The 13,722-nt window shown below is 36.4% G+C and overlaps 1 protein-coding gene across 2 annotated transcripts in view; it reads left to right on the top strand.

Moving 5' to 3' along the window:
• The window catches only part of LOC131572807 (AT-rich interactive domain-containing protein 2-like), a 94,417-nt gene that overhangs the window by 77,104 nt on the left and 3,591 nt on the right, over window positions 1-13,722 (top strand). The window contains exons 17-19 of one of the 2 annotated variants that reach the window (XM_058826175.1): window positions 3,431-3,579; window positions 9,133-9,271; window positions 9,371-9,456. In XM_058826175.1, the coding sequence (XP_058682158.1) occupies window positions 3,431-3,579; window positions 9,133-9,271; window positions 9,371-9,456 (374 nt within the window). The remainder of the gene's footprint in view (window positions 1-3,430; window positions 3,580-9,132; window positions 9,272-9,370; window positions 9,457-13,722) is intronic. The other variant, XM_058826176.1, reaches the window with a different exon arrangement.

Here is a 13,722-nt window from a genome sequence, read left to right as displayed (position 1 = left end):
CTCTTTCTCACACTCAAATTCTGCTCTATTTGTTTTCAGCTTATGTGTTTTTGTAGATCTGTTCATTATTGTGAATAAGCTAAACAAAATTTTATTATATCAAGCTGTAAATCCTATTATACTTTAAAAAGATTTTTACTAATAATTAACTTTTTCTTTTTTAATTACATTTATTTACAGTGGCTGTGCATGTATTAGTGGTGGGGAAAAAATGCAGCTTAATGCTTTTAAACTGCATATGGCTCTACATGTCAGCAAAATCCCCAACGCACTGGGGATGCACAGTGTTCTCTTGCTGGTGGCACAGTAGGCTTTTTAAATAGAATGTGCAGGTATCATGATAAAATAGTTATCTGTTCGTGCATAAAGGGAATAGCATCATTGGTTCTCTGAAATGTAAGTGGAAGCCACAGCTGGCTTCGACTCATACAGGAAGCTTGTGTGCCCAAATGTAGGAGCTCTTGTGCATAAAATAAAATTAACATCTTAGTAAACAGTCCATTGTAGTTAGCAGAAAGCTCTTAGTTGTACTCATGGTTTTCATGACCAGGCTGAATTTCCTCCCCCTCTCCAATACCTCAGTCTAAAGTCAACCCAGTCTAGATATAAAATCTCTATGTGCTTATTAAAAGTAGGCTCTAGTATCTGATCTGTAAACAGACTGTACAGGCATTAAGGGTTTGTATTTGTGTACTTCAAGGTTGAGTGTAAACCCTACTGACATAGCTGATGCTGCTTTAGAGGTACCTTTCTGTCCTAAGGTGCTGTGAGAAAAGGGCTAATTGGTGGCAGTTGCAAATTGTATCATGGAGAGATCTAATTTGATTATAAAAGCTTGTTGTGAAGCGCTTTCAAGTGTAGCGGAGCACTGGGCATTTGTTTTCTTGGGGAAACATGAATTCATTAAATGTTTTTACTAGAGGAGGAAATTTTCTGGAATCTTTATGCCTCATGGAAAGACTTAAGAATATTCCTTTTCTCAGACTTCATTTGGGAAAAGTTAATATCTGTCATCATTTAAAGAAATAAGTGAATTTACATAATCATTGCATTTGAGCACTGTAAAGTAGCATGCAGCAAGTATTACTAGGTACATTTCTGGGAGAAAAAGGCGTTTCATTTCTGAAAAACAAAGGCTATACATAATTCTAGTGATATCCCAAGTGTCATGCATTACTAAACTGATACATGACAATAGAGGGAAAAGGAAACCAAAAATTAGCATTGATCTTTCTGAATCTTTCTGATCTCTTGAATGAAGAGAGGAAGGCTTTGTGATCTTTGACTGTAAAACTTTCATTTCTAAAATAAAGCAAAAAATGCTAGAAGCAAATGTAATTTTTGCTTTATGTGTTGATTTAAAATACAGTCAACAAAGCTGATAGGCAAGCAATGGATTTGTTTTAAAAATTAAATGGTGTTGGGTCCAACACTTTTGGGTGAAACTGCCCCGCAGTAGAGCACTAAGAAGAGAATTGTAAACAACAAGAACTATTTTACATGTTTCTTTTCAATTTATCAGGGTTTTTTTTTTTCTCACAAGGGGAAAAAAAAAAAAAAGTGGCAAAAAAAATGGGAGGGGAAACTGACTGATAACTTTTTGTCCTGAAAATTTGTTTCTCTTTCTGAGCTCTTTCATTTTCAGCATGCAACATTTTGTGTTGTATATCTCAGATCAACTTACTTAAAATAAACAATTTTTCAATGAGATGATATTAAAACCTTTGAATACCACTAGGAGAGCTTGCCAGAGAAACCCTTGAGAAAATTCATAATTCCAGATTAATTGCAGGGTTTGCTCTGAATGGAGTAAATAATACATGAACCACACATTGAATGATGAGAATTAAAGGAAATGCTGAATTAATTCAGTAAGCTCATTTTCTCTTCAGCACATTAAACAAGACAGAAGTTCTATAGGGATAAAAAGTCACATAAAAGACCATCAAAATGTGTTGATACTGGGATGCCAAGTGAAGGTTGCAAAACAGGCTGTACTGCTGACAGTCCATTATTTTACTTGCAGCTTAATTTTAAAAATGCCTTTTTAAGGGGATGTTGATAATAAAAGGCTCCACTTGTATTTACCTTGTGTTAGAAGATACCTTGTGAAGGATTCATTACCCATTCTGTGAAATAGCTTAAAGGTCTTTAGGTGAAAATCATTGCTGAATTCAAAATAGTTTGTAGTTATGACTAATGGACTCAAGTCCTTTCTTACAACTTTTCACATATGTGGATGGATGACAGGCATCATAACTAGTTGTGCCGTGTTCAGGAGTTTTACAGAGTTTTTCATTATTTTTATCATGTTTTATTGCTTGGATATGGAATGTGTTTCGCTTTTGTCAGGCTTTTTTGCTGTCCCTTGGGTCATGTTATTGGTAGTATAATCTGTGATAGTTATTAACTCACAACTGACTGTGTGACTGCTATCCACGGGAGCAGCAGGAAGAACATGTAAATCAATATGCAAATGAAATGTTAGAAATTGAAGTGAGCTATTTATTTCTTTGTAGCAAAAGTTACTAAAGTTACTCAGTAACCTAGCTGTAAAGATCTAAAGGTGTGCACCATTTGAAAGTGTTTCTTTATAATATTCTTACACAGACTTGCAAGTAATTTTATTTGGTTTCTTTAGAGTGTGAATTTGTTTTCAAACAGTGGGGAAAAAAGGATGTTAGGTCTTCGTCTCTAAATAATATATAAAAGCTTAATTTTTCTACTGTCATCGTCCTTACAAATGTCTTGCTGACCAGAGCGTTCCAGGAAAAAAAAAAATAAGAGAAAAAATATTCTGACACTGTTTTGAAATGGAAAGTTCAGCATTCAGTATCTATTATTCAGAAAAAGAAATAAAATTGGTTTGGATTTATATATTTTTAGGTAATTTCAAAGATAATTTTAGTTGAGTGTTAATTGTCTTGTTATATTGCAGAGGAGCAAGGGGAACATAATTTTCTTTTCTGAAGTGTTTCTCTTTTCATTGTATACAAGTTGTACAGCATCATCTGGCATTCTGAGCATGTGGTACTGTTCCCTGTGCTGATGATACTGAAATGCCTTGAGTTTGCATGAGGTTCTTTTCTTTCCTTAAATAGCAACAAAGCATTTGATAATGTTAACCTTTGCTTCACTAGTGCCCTTGAGAAATTTCTTTGCAGTCATAATTCTGTATTTGAATTTCAGCATGAAGTTTATGTTTTGAATATTAGGAAGTTCTGCATAAGTACTACAGTGTAAAAGTTATATGTTACTGTGTTACTTGTGTTACTGTGTCTTACTAATGGTTATGCAGAGTCCAGAGTATGAAAAAGTGAACACCTGTGGTGGATGAAGGTGTAAAACAAAAAGTCTTTCAACAAGCAGTAAACTGTATGTAAAGTCTAGAAATAAGTCCTGTTTAAAATTGTTTTAACTTTTTCTACAGAGCACACCTGCAACATCGATACCAACAGTTCAAGTACAGGGCCAGCAGATGAATTTGCAGCCACCTTCATACACTGCAGCAAGTCAACATGCAGAGCAAATGAAAAAACCTGGACAGAACTTCATGTGTCTGTGGCAATCTTGTAAAAAGTAAATGGCTTCTTTATTTACCTTTTACTGATATGTAGCATGCTTGTATATAGAAGTGATTCTACAAGTCCCATCCATTCTGTTTCCTTGAGTTACTTTATACTTCGACAGTAGGGAAAAGAAAAAGGGAAAAGTGTTGAGGAAATTGAATGAAATGGGGGAAGGCAAGACACTTAACTGCTCTCAGTTATAATTCAAAGCATAGAATGAGTATTTTGTGACTTTCTTGCAGTACATTGATTGTTCAGTAACAAAAAATAGTTGTGTAGTTAAGTTTAAAAGAATTCTGAGCTCTGAAGCTTGTTCTCTGTGTTGCAAATATAAAAGTAGTTCCTGTACTGCAGTTACAAATCATGTCTTGACATTTTCTTGTGTTTCCAGTTTTGCAAGAGCAGGGTGTTGCACTTCAGTGTCCTGGTCGCAGTCTTATTTAGCTTGTGACTAATTTTGGTAATTATACCATTTGTGTGGCAGGGGATGCCCTTGTCATCAAAGGAAGTAAAAAGGAACAGGGCTTTAAAACTAGACAGCCATGATTTAAAATTTTTTTAAATTTGCTGCTGCTGTTCTTAGAGAGAAGCAGACATTTAGATGTAGGCTTATAAAACTTGATGCAACTCTTATTAAAAGTATGTGTGTCTTGACACTGTTTTTTAAAATAACTTAGGTTTGTGAAATGCTTAGTTTCTTGGTAAGGGCAAGATTGGTGAAAAAAAGGTAGTTGTCAAGCAACCACTTAAAAAACTGGAGACAAATTGTGAGTGAGAAAAATTACATAACATATAGGATGGTACAAAAAAGAGTGAGAGGTCTCATCACTGTAGGATGAAGAGGGGAGTATAAAGCTGATTTTACAGAAAGCTGGTGGGAAATTCAAGAAATTAGGATGAAAGATGGAGAAGTTTAACTGTTTGGAACTGATAGTGAAAATAAGGCATTTGAACAGAATTATAGGAATACTGAATGACAGTATGAAACCCCTGAAGGTGTAATTTCTGTTTCTTTCATTCCTTGCAAATATAATTCTAAGATCATTCAGTCAATGCAAGACACAGAGATCTGACACTTTTTTAATCATTGCACTATTTTCACTTTAAAAGTGATTTTTCTTTGTTTGATAGGTGACACTTCTCTATGTAAGAAATGTATGTAAGGCTTTACTTTGTAATTTCCCCTCTTACTACTAATAAATAGAACTGTAGAGACAGTCTGCTGGCTGCACAGTAGATGCATTAACTTGTGCCTAGGTACGGGTGGGTTGCATTGAGGTTGAAATGAAAGACTGGGGCAATGTCACAGCAGAGGAAGCCTTGCCAGTTTATAACGTGTTGAAGAGTTTGCTCAGCTACAGTTTTAAAGTATGTGTCACCAACTACATTCCATGTCTGAGGTTACATAGGATGAGCTGTGTTGGGGCAGCAGGAGGAGCAGTACTATTAAATTACCTAACACTATCAGTCTTTTTGTAATCTGTCTTAAAATAATACTTTAGAAGGTTTACCTGAGACTGAAGTTAAGGGCTGCAAGGCCATTGATCTCTATATTTTACTCCACGCCTAGTGTATTATTTCTTTTGCTTTTGTTTATGTGGCTATTAATTCCTGTACTGCTTTTTGTTAATTCTTTTCAAAAGAATGTTCATTCTTGTTACATTCTTTTCAAATGCTTTCAGAGGTTTTTGCTTTAACAGATTGAGTTCACATGACACACAGCTCTTTATATGCTGTCACCTTTAAAATAGTTATTTCAGTCCCAGCCTAAAACCAGTTTAGATAAACATTACACTCAACGTTCTCTGGGGTAAAGAGAGAACCAAAATGTTAAGCTAGCATTTTCCTCAGAATATGTATTATTTATTCATATTCCTTGAACAGCCTGATCAAAACAGGTGTATCAAATCTCCTGTAGGCTTCCTGGTTCTGTTAGACATAAAGAAAAACCTGGAATTGCCACCTGTTCTTTTTTTATTTATGGCTCTCAATCTCAGCTGTTTTTATTGAGTAGTTTAAGTGGGAAACAAGAAGATACTTTTGAGTGGGTCATTAGTCTATGTGAACTTCACATTCACATCTTGATTTCATTCTCAATTGATCAGCAATTTTTTTCCTAAGATTAGGCAGGCAGTTTCATCACAGTAGAATGATAGAATACTGGGAGATTTTTGTGATATTTGTAGCTAGCTAGAAAGATATGGCAGGAGGCACATTTGAAAAAGTAATTTTCACCTGCTTCTCTATCCATGGTCTTTAGTTTAATTATCAAAAAATACTAGCATTACGTTTTCCTTCAAAGATACAATGCAGAAGTCAGTGCAGGCCTTAAACATTTTATTGCGAAACAAGATAAATATTAATAAATAAAATAGTATGTTTTTCTTCTGCTGTCTAATTTGGCTGCTCCAGTCAGTAACATTCCAATGGTGTGCGTTGGTGTTTTGGTTTGGTGTGGGTTTTTTTAGAACTAAGTTAGGAAACATTAGACTAAGATTTGAAATGCCACAGATTTAGTAGTGTCTAAAGACTACAATGAGATGAGGCTGAATTATGCAAATGGTTGAAATTATTGGCCTCTGGCAGATGTGTTCAGATTTAATATCTGAAGTGGAAGTAAAATTCTAAAAGGTGTCAGTCAGCACATTAAGGATGTAACAGAAAGTAGGTGTTTTTCTTTGAACTTCAGCTGTCTGCAAGTACTGCTAATTGTATGCAGCTTAATTTAAAAGCTGCTGTTTTGTTTCACAGGTAGGCAGATGTCTGCTCTTGAATTGCTTTGTATTTAAAAAGTAAATTGAAAATGCTATTGAATCTCCAGTGCCTGTCAAGTCAGCTATTAATGTTCTGTTCAGCAGCTGAACAGAATCATGGATGAATTAAGTGTGGAAACAAGAGTCTAGACTGAACTGACCATATTGTCAGTATGTCAGCTTTTTCTTTATTATTATAGTTAGGTGTTTCTCTAAGGAAAAATAGTTTTTCTCTGCAAAATGGTAGTAAGTTTGAATATTTTTAGATCAGTGATTGAAGTGTAGAACACTGAATATCTTAAACAGTGAATGAGCCAGCATAGCTGAAATAGCTTTATTTTTCTGAAGCTTTGTCATGCTGAATGAAATAATTTGCACTGTATTTTGGATTTCACTTAGGCCGTGAAATTTGTTTCATCTGTGCCAGAAATTATACATAGAATGGTTAGTGCCAGGCTTAAATTGATTCCCCTTTATTGTGAAAAGACATGTTTCTGTCCTCTGAAACACCTTCTATTGAGCCAGTGTAGATCTAAAACATTTTATTTTCATTTCCTGCTATGGGTTATCTGGACCAACAGCAAGAAGCAGATATTTCTCCTTCTCAGCTTTCCTTCAGTAAGAGGTAACTAGCATGTAAAAGATGAATGCTTTTAAAGAGAGTATTATTTATTGCCAGTGCAGAAGGTAATGGCTGTATTACAGGTGGTTACTGCAGTAGCATTCCGTTTTTAGCTAAGACTTGTCTGAAGGTGAAATTAGCTCTTTGATGCCTTTATAGTGTCCAGGTATCAGTATCTGTACACTTAGGCCTAGGCATCAGTTGCAAGTATGTTTGCATAATGGACACTACTGAAATGAGTAGTGGGATGTGGAAGGAGGAGGCTAGATCAAAGCACTCATTGATCTGCTGTTCAAAAGCTGAGTGTGTGAGGGCAGCTGGTGGCAATGACTTCCCAAATGGCAGCAGCTAGGTTTCTAGACCTCTTTGGTTCAAGCATTAAATGAGTGTTGATGAGCTGGGTTACTTGTATTGAAGTGAATTTTGAGCAGCTAATTCTTTTGGCCATTTTTTCTCTGTTGGAGTAAGGGGCTTAATTTGTAACATCTGAGATACATAAGTTGTGTATATAGACTAGAAAAAAACCCCAATGCTTTGGGTCATTCACTATTTTCATACCATGTTTTTTGAAGTACAGCAAGTCTCCTTTACCAGCTTATATATGTTACAGTAGCAAATCATTTGTCTACGTGAGATCAGAGGTAGCCTAGATTGCAGCAGCCATGCTTTGGTAGAGCTTGCAGTGTTGAGAAATACGGATCACATAAGGAATAAAGTCAGGCTCTTGAACTTTAAGTAGGCAGACTTCAGGTGTTAAGGGAGATTGTCAGAGGGATCCTTGGACTCAAAGGAGTGGAACAGAGCTGGCAAAACTGGAACTGAACCTGGCAAGGTATGCAAAGAATAACAGGAAGGACTTGTACAGGTACATTAATCAGAACAGCAGGATCAAAGGTGGTGCACCCTTGCTGGTGAACAGGCAACAACAAACAAAGCCAGCATGGCTTCACCAAGGTAAAATCCTGTCTGACCAATGTAGTGGCTTTCTGATATGGGGTAATCACACCAGAGGATAAGGGGAGGGCTACAGATGACATTTATCTGGACTTCTGTAAAGCCTTTGAAGTGGTCCCACACAACATCCTTCTTTCTAAATCGGAGGGAGATGTATTTGATAAGTGGACTTCTGGATGGATTAGGAATTGGTTGGACAATCACATCCAGAGGGTGGTGATCAGTGACTGGGAGTCTTGATGGACATCAGTAACACATGGTGTCCCTTAGGGGTCTGCACTGCGACCAATGTTACTTAATATCTTTATTAATGACAGGGATGAAGGGATCAAGTGCACCCTCAGCAAGTTTGCTGTTGACACCGAGCTGAGTGGTGCAGTTGACACACCTGAAGGATGGGATGCCATCCAGAGGGACCTGGACAGGCTTGAGAACTGGGCCTGTGGGAATCTCATGTGGTTTGACAAGGCCAAGTGCAAGGTGCTGCACCTGGATGGGGCAAACCCTGGTATCAGAACAGGCTGGGGATGAACAGATCAGAGCAGCCCTGCTGAGAAGGACTTGGGGGGGCTGGTGGAGGAGACGCTGGACATGACCCAGCAATGTGTGCTTGCAGCACAGAAACCTGGTCAAGGGAGGTGATCCTTGCCCATCTACTCTGCTCCAGTGACACCCCACCTGCAGTGCTGCATCCTGCTCTGGGGTCCCCAACACAAGAAGGACATGGACCTGCTGGAATGAGTCCAGAGGAGGGCCATCATGTTGAACAGATTTAAATAAGGTCTGAGTCTGACTGCCAGTGAAGAAGGAAAATGGGAAAAGGAATATAAGAGATTCTATTCTATAAATATATATTTTTATATAAAAATATATTTGTATATTATATAGACCTAATCTGGTTTAGCTGTTCATAGTTTGTTGCTGTATTTTGCTTGTATTGCAAACAATGTGTCTATTGGAATTTACATGCATTATTTCTTCAGTGAAGTGTAAGTAGAAAACAGAACCATGATATTTCAATCAGATTTGGGAAAATTATATTGACATTTATTGGTGGCTCACTGGTAATATGTGTACATGTTTATTTTGCAACTTCCCATTTATCAATACATGTCTCAGTCCAGAAAAAAAAAAAAACCACAAAGGTTAACCACTATGATTTGATGTTTGTTACATTTGTACCTCACCATTAAATGGGGAAAAAAAATTAAATTCCCCTCCCCTCTTTTTGTAGGTGGTTTCAGACACCATCACAGGTTTTCTATCATGCAGCAACCGAACACGGAGGAAAGGATGTCTACCCAGGGCAGTGCTTATGGGAGGGATGTGAACCTTTCCAGCGGCAGAGGTTTTCCTTCATTACCCACTTACAGGTGCAGATTTTCTTTCACGTATTATTTCAGAAAACAGTAGGGATTTCATGGTAAATTTCCACACACCATTCTTACTGTCTTTCTCTTTCCCCCAAACAGGATAAGCATTGTTCTAGAGATGCTTTGCTTGCAGGATTAAAGCAAGATGAACATGGACAAGTAGGAAATCAGAAGCCTTCCAATAAGTAAGAGACTTGAGCCTCATTAACAATAGAGAAAATAAGAGAATTAGAAATTATTGAAAGAATTTGTTTATAATTTGGCTTATCAGGTGAAACTCTGCATATGTAAGAATCTGTAATCAAATTTGAGGTCCATTCCAGTAAGACACAAAGGACAAAAAGGGGAATAGATTCTGATGTAGTTGCAGTTATCTTAAACCACGTAATTCTTTAAAGTATATGATCAAAACTCTAAAACTCTGTGGTGGACATTGTTTTCAACATGTCATCCTATTTTTTGTCCAACTGGATAGCATTTTATAACTTTCCTTATAACAGGGAAGTGCTTGTAATACAAATAGAAAGTTATTTATTGTGTACAGTTCATGTGTTACACAGCTGAAATAGATTGTCTTGTAACTTGTTGTATTCCTTCCAGTTTTGTGGTCTAAATTTGGGCTGATTTGATCCAAGGACTGTTGTAATAAACTTTCATTTAAACAAGCAAGCAAGATAAATGATAAAGACTCCTCAGAGTCTTCTGATTTTGTGTTGCCATCTGAAATGGGATTCGGCTCTTCTCTTACCCAGAATGATTTCAACCATCTGGAATTAATATTGGAGAGTGCAACACCACTGGTGTGAGGTTTGGGGGCTGACTGTGTTAATAGTGGAGTTATTCAAGGTTCAGTTACTTGTTTAAGTGTGTTTTAAGACCTGGCCTTTGTTAGTAACTGACTGGAACCACTTTAGATATAATTACATGGTCCCAGGCAGATTTTTGCCGTTCTGTTCTGAGGCTTGTAAAACTGCTACCAAGCTGTTGGAGGCAGCAGAGAAACTCAAGTTATGAAAACTGAGAATTTTAGTTTGAGAGTCCTTTCATTTTTTAATATTAAAAACTATCTTAAAACAGATTTATATTTGCTTTATGGTGCCTTGTTTCATTAAACTGAGCAACACTCAGTGTAATGTAAAATTGGAAAACCTTGGAAAACCACAAAAAGAATTATGGTAATGTAGTCTTAAATACTTGGTAAGTGGGAAGTGTAGGACTGACACCATCTACTAGCATGATGTGTTAACTCTGCCTTTTCATAATGTTCCATCACACAGATAACACATTCCAGTAGCTATGTGTCCTCACAAGCTTCTTTTAAATTGGCACAGGTACTCACAGGAGAAAAACTGTTCATACACCCACTCTGAAGCAGAATTCCCTAATTAGGTCAGATTCAGAAAGCAGGAATTCACATGCATAACCAGTTCTTGGTAAAATACTGAGACTGCAATACCACAAGATACCAAGGATGCGATTTCAGAACACAGATTGAAATGAGAACATTCCTCTCCTCAAAATAGGATATTTTATGTCTTGTGTTATGTGCAGATGTGGTGCACAGGGACATGGTTTAGTAGTGGATGTGGCAGTGGCTAATATTTGGACTTGGTGATCCCAGAAGTGTTTTCCAGCCTAAATGATTTTATGATTCTGTTTTGACTCTCTGTGACATCTCTTGTTGCTTCTCATGGCTGTGCATTGCTTACAGTGAAGGACCTAGCTTTAGTTTTTGTTAGATTGTATGGTAAATCAATTTGAATTTTTTTTTTTTTTTTAAATGGTCATAGAACAAAAGAGTGGACTTGCCACATGAGTGGAATCTATTTGCCTTACTGTGAGTTGAACCCCAGTGCAGGAGGTGGGCTGGAACAAAAGGAAGAGATGAGACCTTTCTCTGTCAGCACTCCCACAGTTAATACACTTCCTTGTCTTGTGAAAACATAAAGGTTCCTTTTCATTACTTTTACTCTCCTCCCTTAACAAACAGGAAGATTTTAGTAAGTGTAGTGTGTCCCCTCCCATTACCTTACAGTGCTGCCCCAGAGTTCTGTTTGCACAGCTGAAAAGAGCATCTGGCAGCTACGTGAGGGAGACAAGATTTGATCATTTGCTTTCCAGAATCAATGACTTGTCAGATGAAGCCCTAAGCTCACTCCAGCAGCTCACCTCAAGCTGTCTTACAGGTTCATGTTTGAAAGCTGTCTTACAAGGTCTTAGCTTAATTTACTTTTTTCTGAGTCCTAGAAGTGTGTCAGATCTATCAGCTCACAACTGATAGTCCAGATCACTAAATTTTTGTATGGAGCTATGAAGCAGATTAAAAAAAACTGGTACTGAGACAAAGCTTGTTTAAGTCATTAACTTTTAGGCATTTATTAGGTCTACATCATAGACTTCAGATCCTGAGTGTTACCAGTGCTGGAAGTAAAACAGAACACAATGTAACAGAGAAGCCCATTCCCTAATCATCCTTTCTGTCTATCATGACACCATACACACTTGAAAAAATCTGTAATGGCTTTTCTAGAACTAGTTAAGCAATGTAAAGCTCCATTACAGAATTGGTTTTATACCTTAATTCTGTATTTCTTTGCTTTTCAAGTTTTATTATTTTAACTCTTCCTCTTCTGGTTTTCAGAGGTAGCTGAGTATGACTTTCTGGAAGGTCAGGTAGCACTAGGAATTTAACTGTATGTTGGCTGTAGCTTTATGCATTGGAATCCTTTTGGATTCATGGTAATTTTTTTTTTCCCTTGTTGCCACTGAAGCAGATGTGAATATTCTTACTGCTATGTGGAAGTGAGGCAGGAGATCACTTTAAGTCACAACATAAATGGTAGGGTTTGAAGTTGATAATACAGTTAAAGAAATTCAAGAAATCCAGATGTTTCAAGAGAGAGATACTTGCCCGCAGACACAAGTCAGTTCACTTGGTGTCTCGGTAACTTTATCAATTTCTTTTTTCTTCAAACTTAGAAAAAGAAGGTAATTTTTTAATATCTTCCTACATTTATTGCAGCTCTCCCTCTTTCAATATTTCTAGAATCAAGGCAATAGTAATCCAGCTTTCTGAAATATGGTATGATAACTGTTGAAGAGAGACATTCAGAACAGCCTCCACTGATGAATCCTTGTGCTTCTCAATACGAGGAAAACAAAAATATTCCAGAAATTAAAAATTAAGACAGTAATTCTTTTACTGTGGTACTCTGTCTTCTATGAACATATCATTGCCTACCAGTTTCTTAATTCAGCCCCTGCCATTCTCATTTTACTTCTTAAAGCCTTTTATTTATTTCACATATCATATATTGTATTTTATCTATATTTGTATTGTATATATTATTTCTATTCAGGGAGGATGACACAGTGATTATGAGCTAAGATGTTAGGGAGGGATCTGTCTGTTACTACAGGAACCCAGTTTTTAGCTGGGCTTCCTTGCTGTTAGAACCTCAGATTACTAAGTCTTTCTAAATAGAGAGTTCAAGTTTTATTGCAATATTCACTTTCAGTATAAGATACCTAAATAAAACTCTTACAGGCTTTCATTCAAAAATATAAAACATTTACATTTGATTTATGCTACATTTACAAGTAAGCATTATTTATACTTAACCAGGTTCTACTAGGGTATTAAAAGACTTCATAAAAATAATAATAATAATATTGAAGTGTGGTGATATTTTTCACCACCAATACTGCAAATTGTTTTTTAGAATGACATTATGAGTCTAAATCATTTAAAGTTCTATGTTTATACATTCTGAACTCTGATGGCATGAGTAATTTCCAAGTTCTTATATGAAAAACAACTTTAACTTCAGTGTTAATACTGGAAGATGGAGAAATTCTTCTGCTATGTTTGATATATCCTGCTTAATTTATTAATCTCAGTTTAAAAGCTGCAGTAACAGGTAATTGGTTTTACAAATGTTTGATCTAACAATTACATTACAACAATTACATGTTTTATGTCTTAGAACGTAACTTATTTTATATTGCTCCTCACTAATCATAGTTAATATATATTTTATATTGTCTTAGTGTCTAATGGTCCCAATGACCTGTGTCAGGTTTTGAGTAACTATACTTTAAGGACCTTCTCTGGCCAAATCTCAGATGGCATTTGCATAGCTGCTGTCATGGTTCCTGTCTGATAAAACATCCCTTCAAATTGGTGCGCTTCAGGCTGTGTTACTAATACAATATATTACATTTCCATCACAAATGTCAGGGGTGATGAGCAGCACTTCTTCAAGAGAAGTGTTTTTTCATATAAAATAAAGTGCATGACTCTTCTGAAGGCTTTATAGTAAGGCTTATCTCTGTGGAAGCAATCATGTATCAGCACCAAGTGTTAATGGATCTTTGTGTCACTGTTCAGATATGTAAAAAATCATAAAGTAAGTTTTCTGAGTTGTTAATTGTCTAGAAAGCAGCGCAAA

This window comes from Poecile atricapillus, chromosome Z (genome assembly GCF_030490865.1).
Source record: "Poecile atricapillus isolate bPoeAtr1 chromosome Z, bPoeAtr1.hap1, whole genome shotgun sequence".
Taxonomy (NCBI): domain Eukaryota; kingdom Metazoa; phylum Chordata; class Aves; order Passeriformes; family Paridae; genus Poecile; species Poecile atricapillus.
Note: the sequence above shows the minus strand (reverse complement) of the source record. Positions and strands in the feature narration are given on the sequence as shown.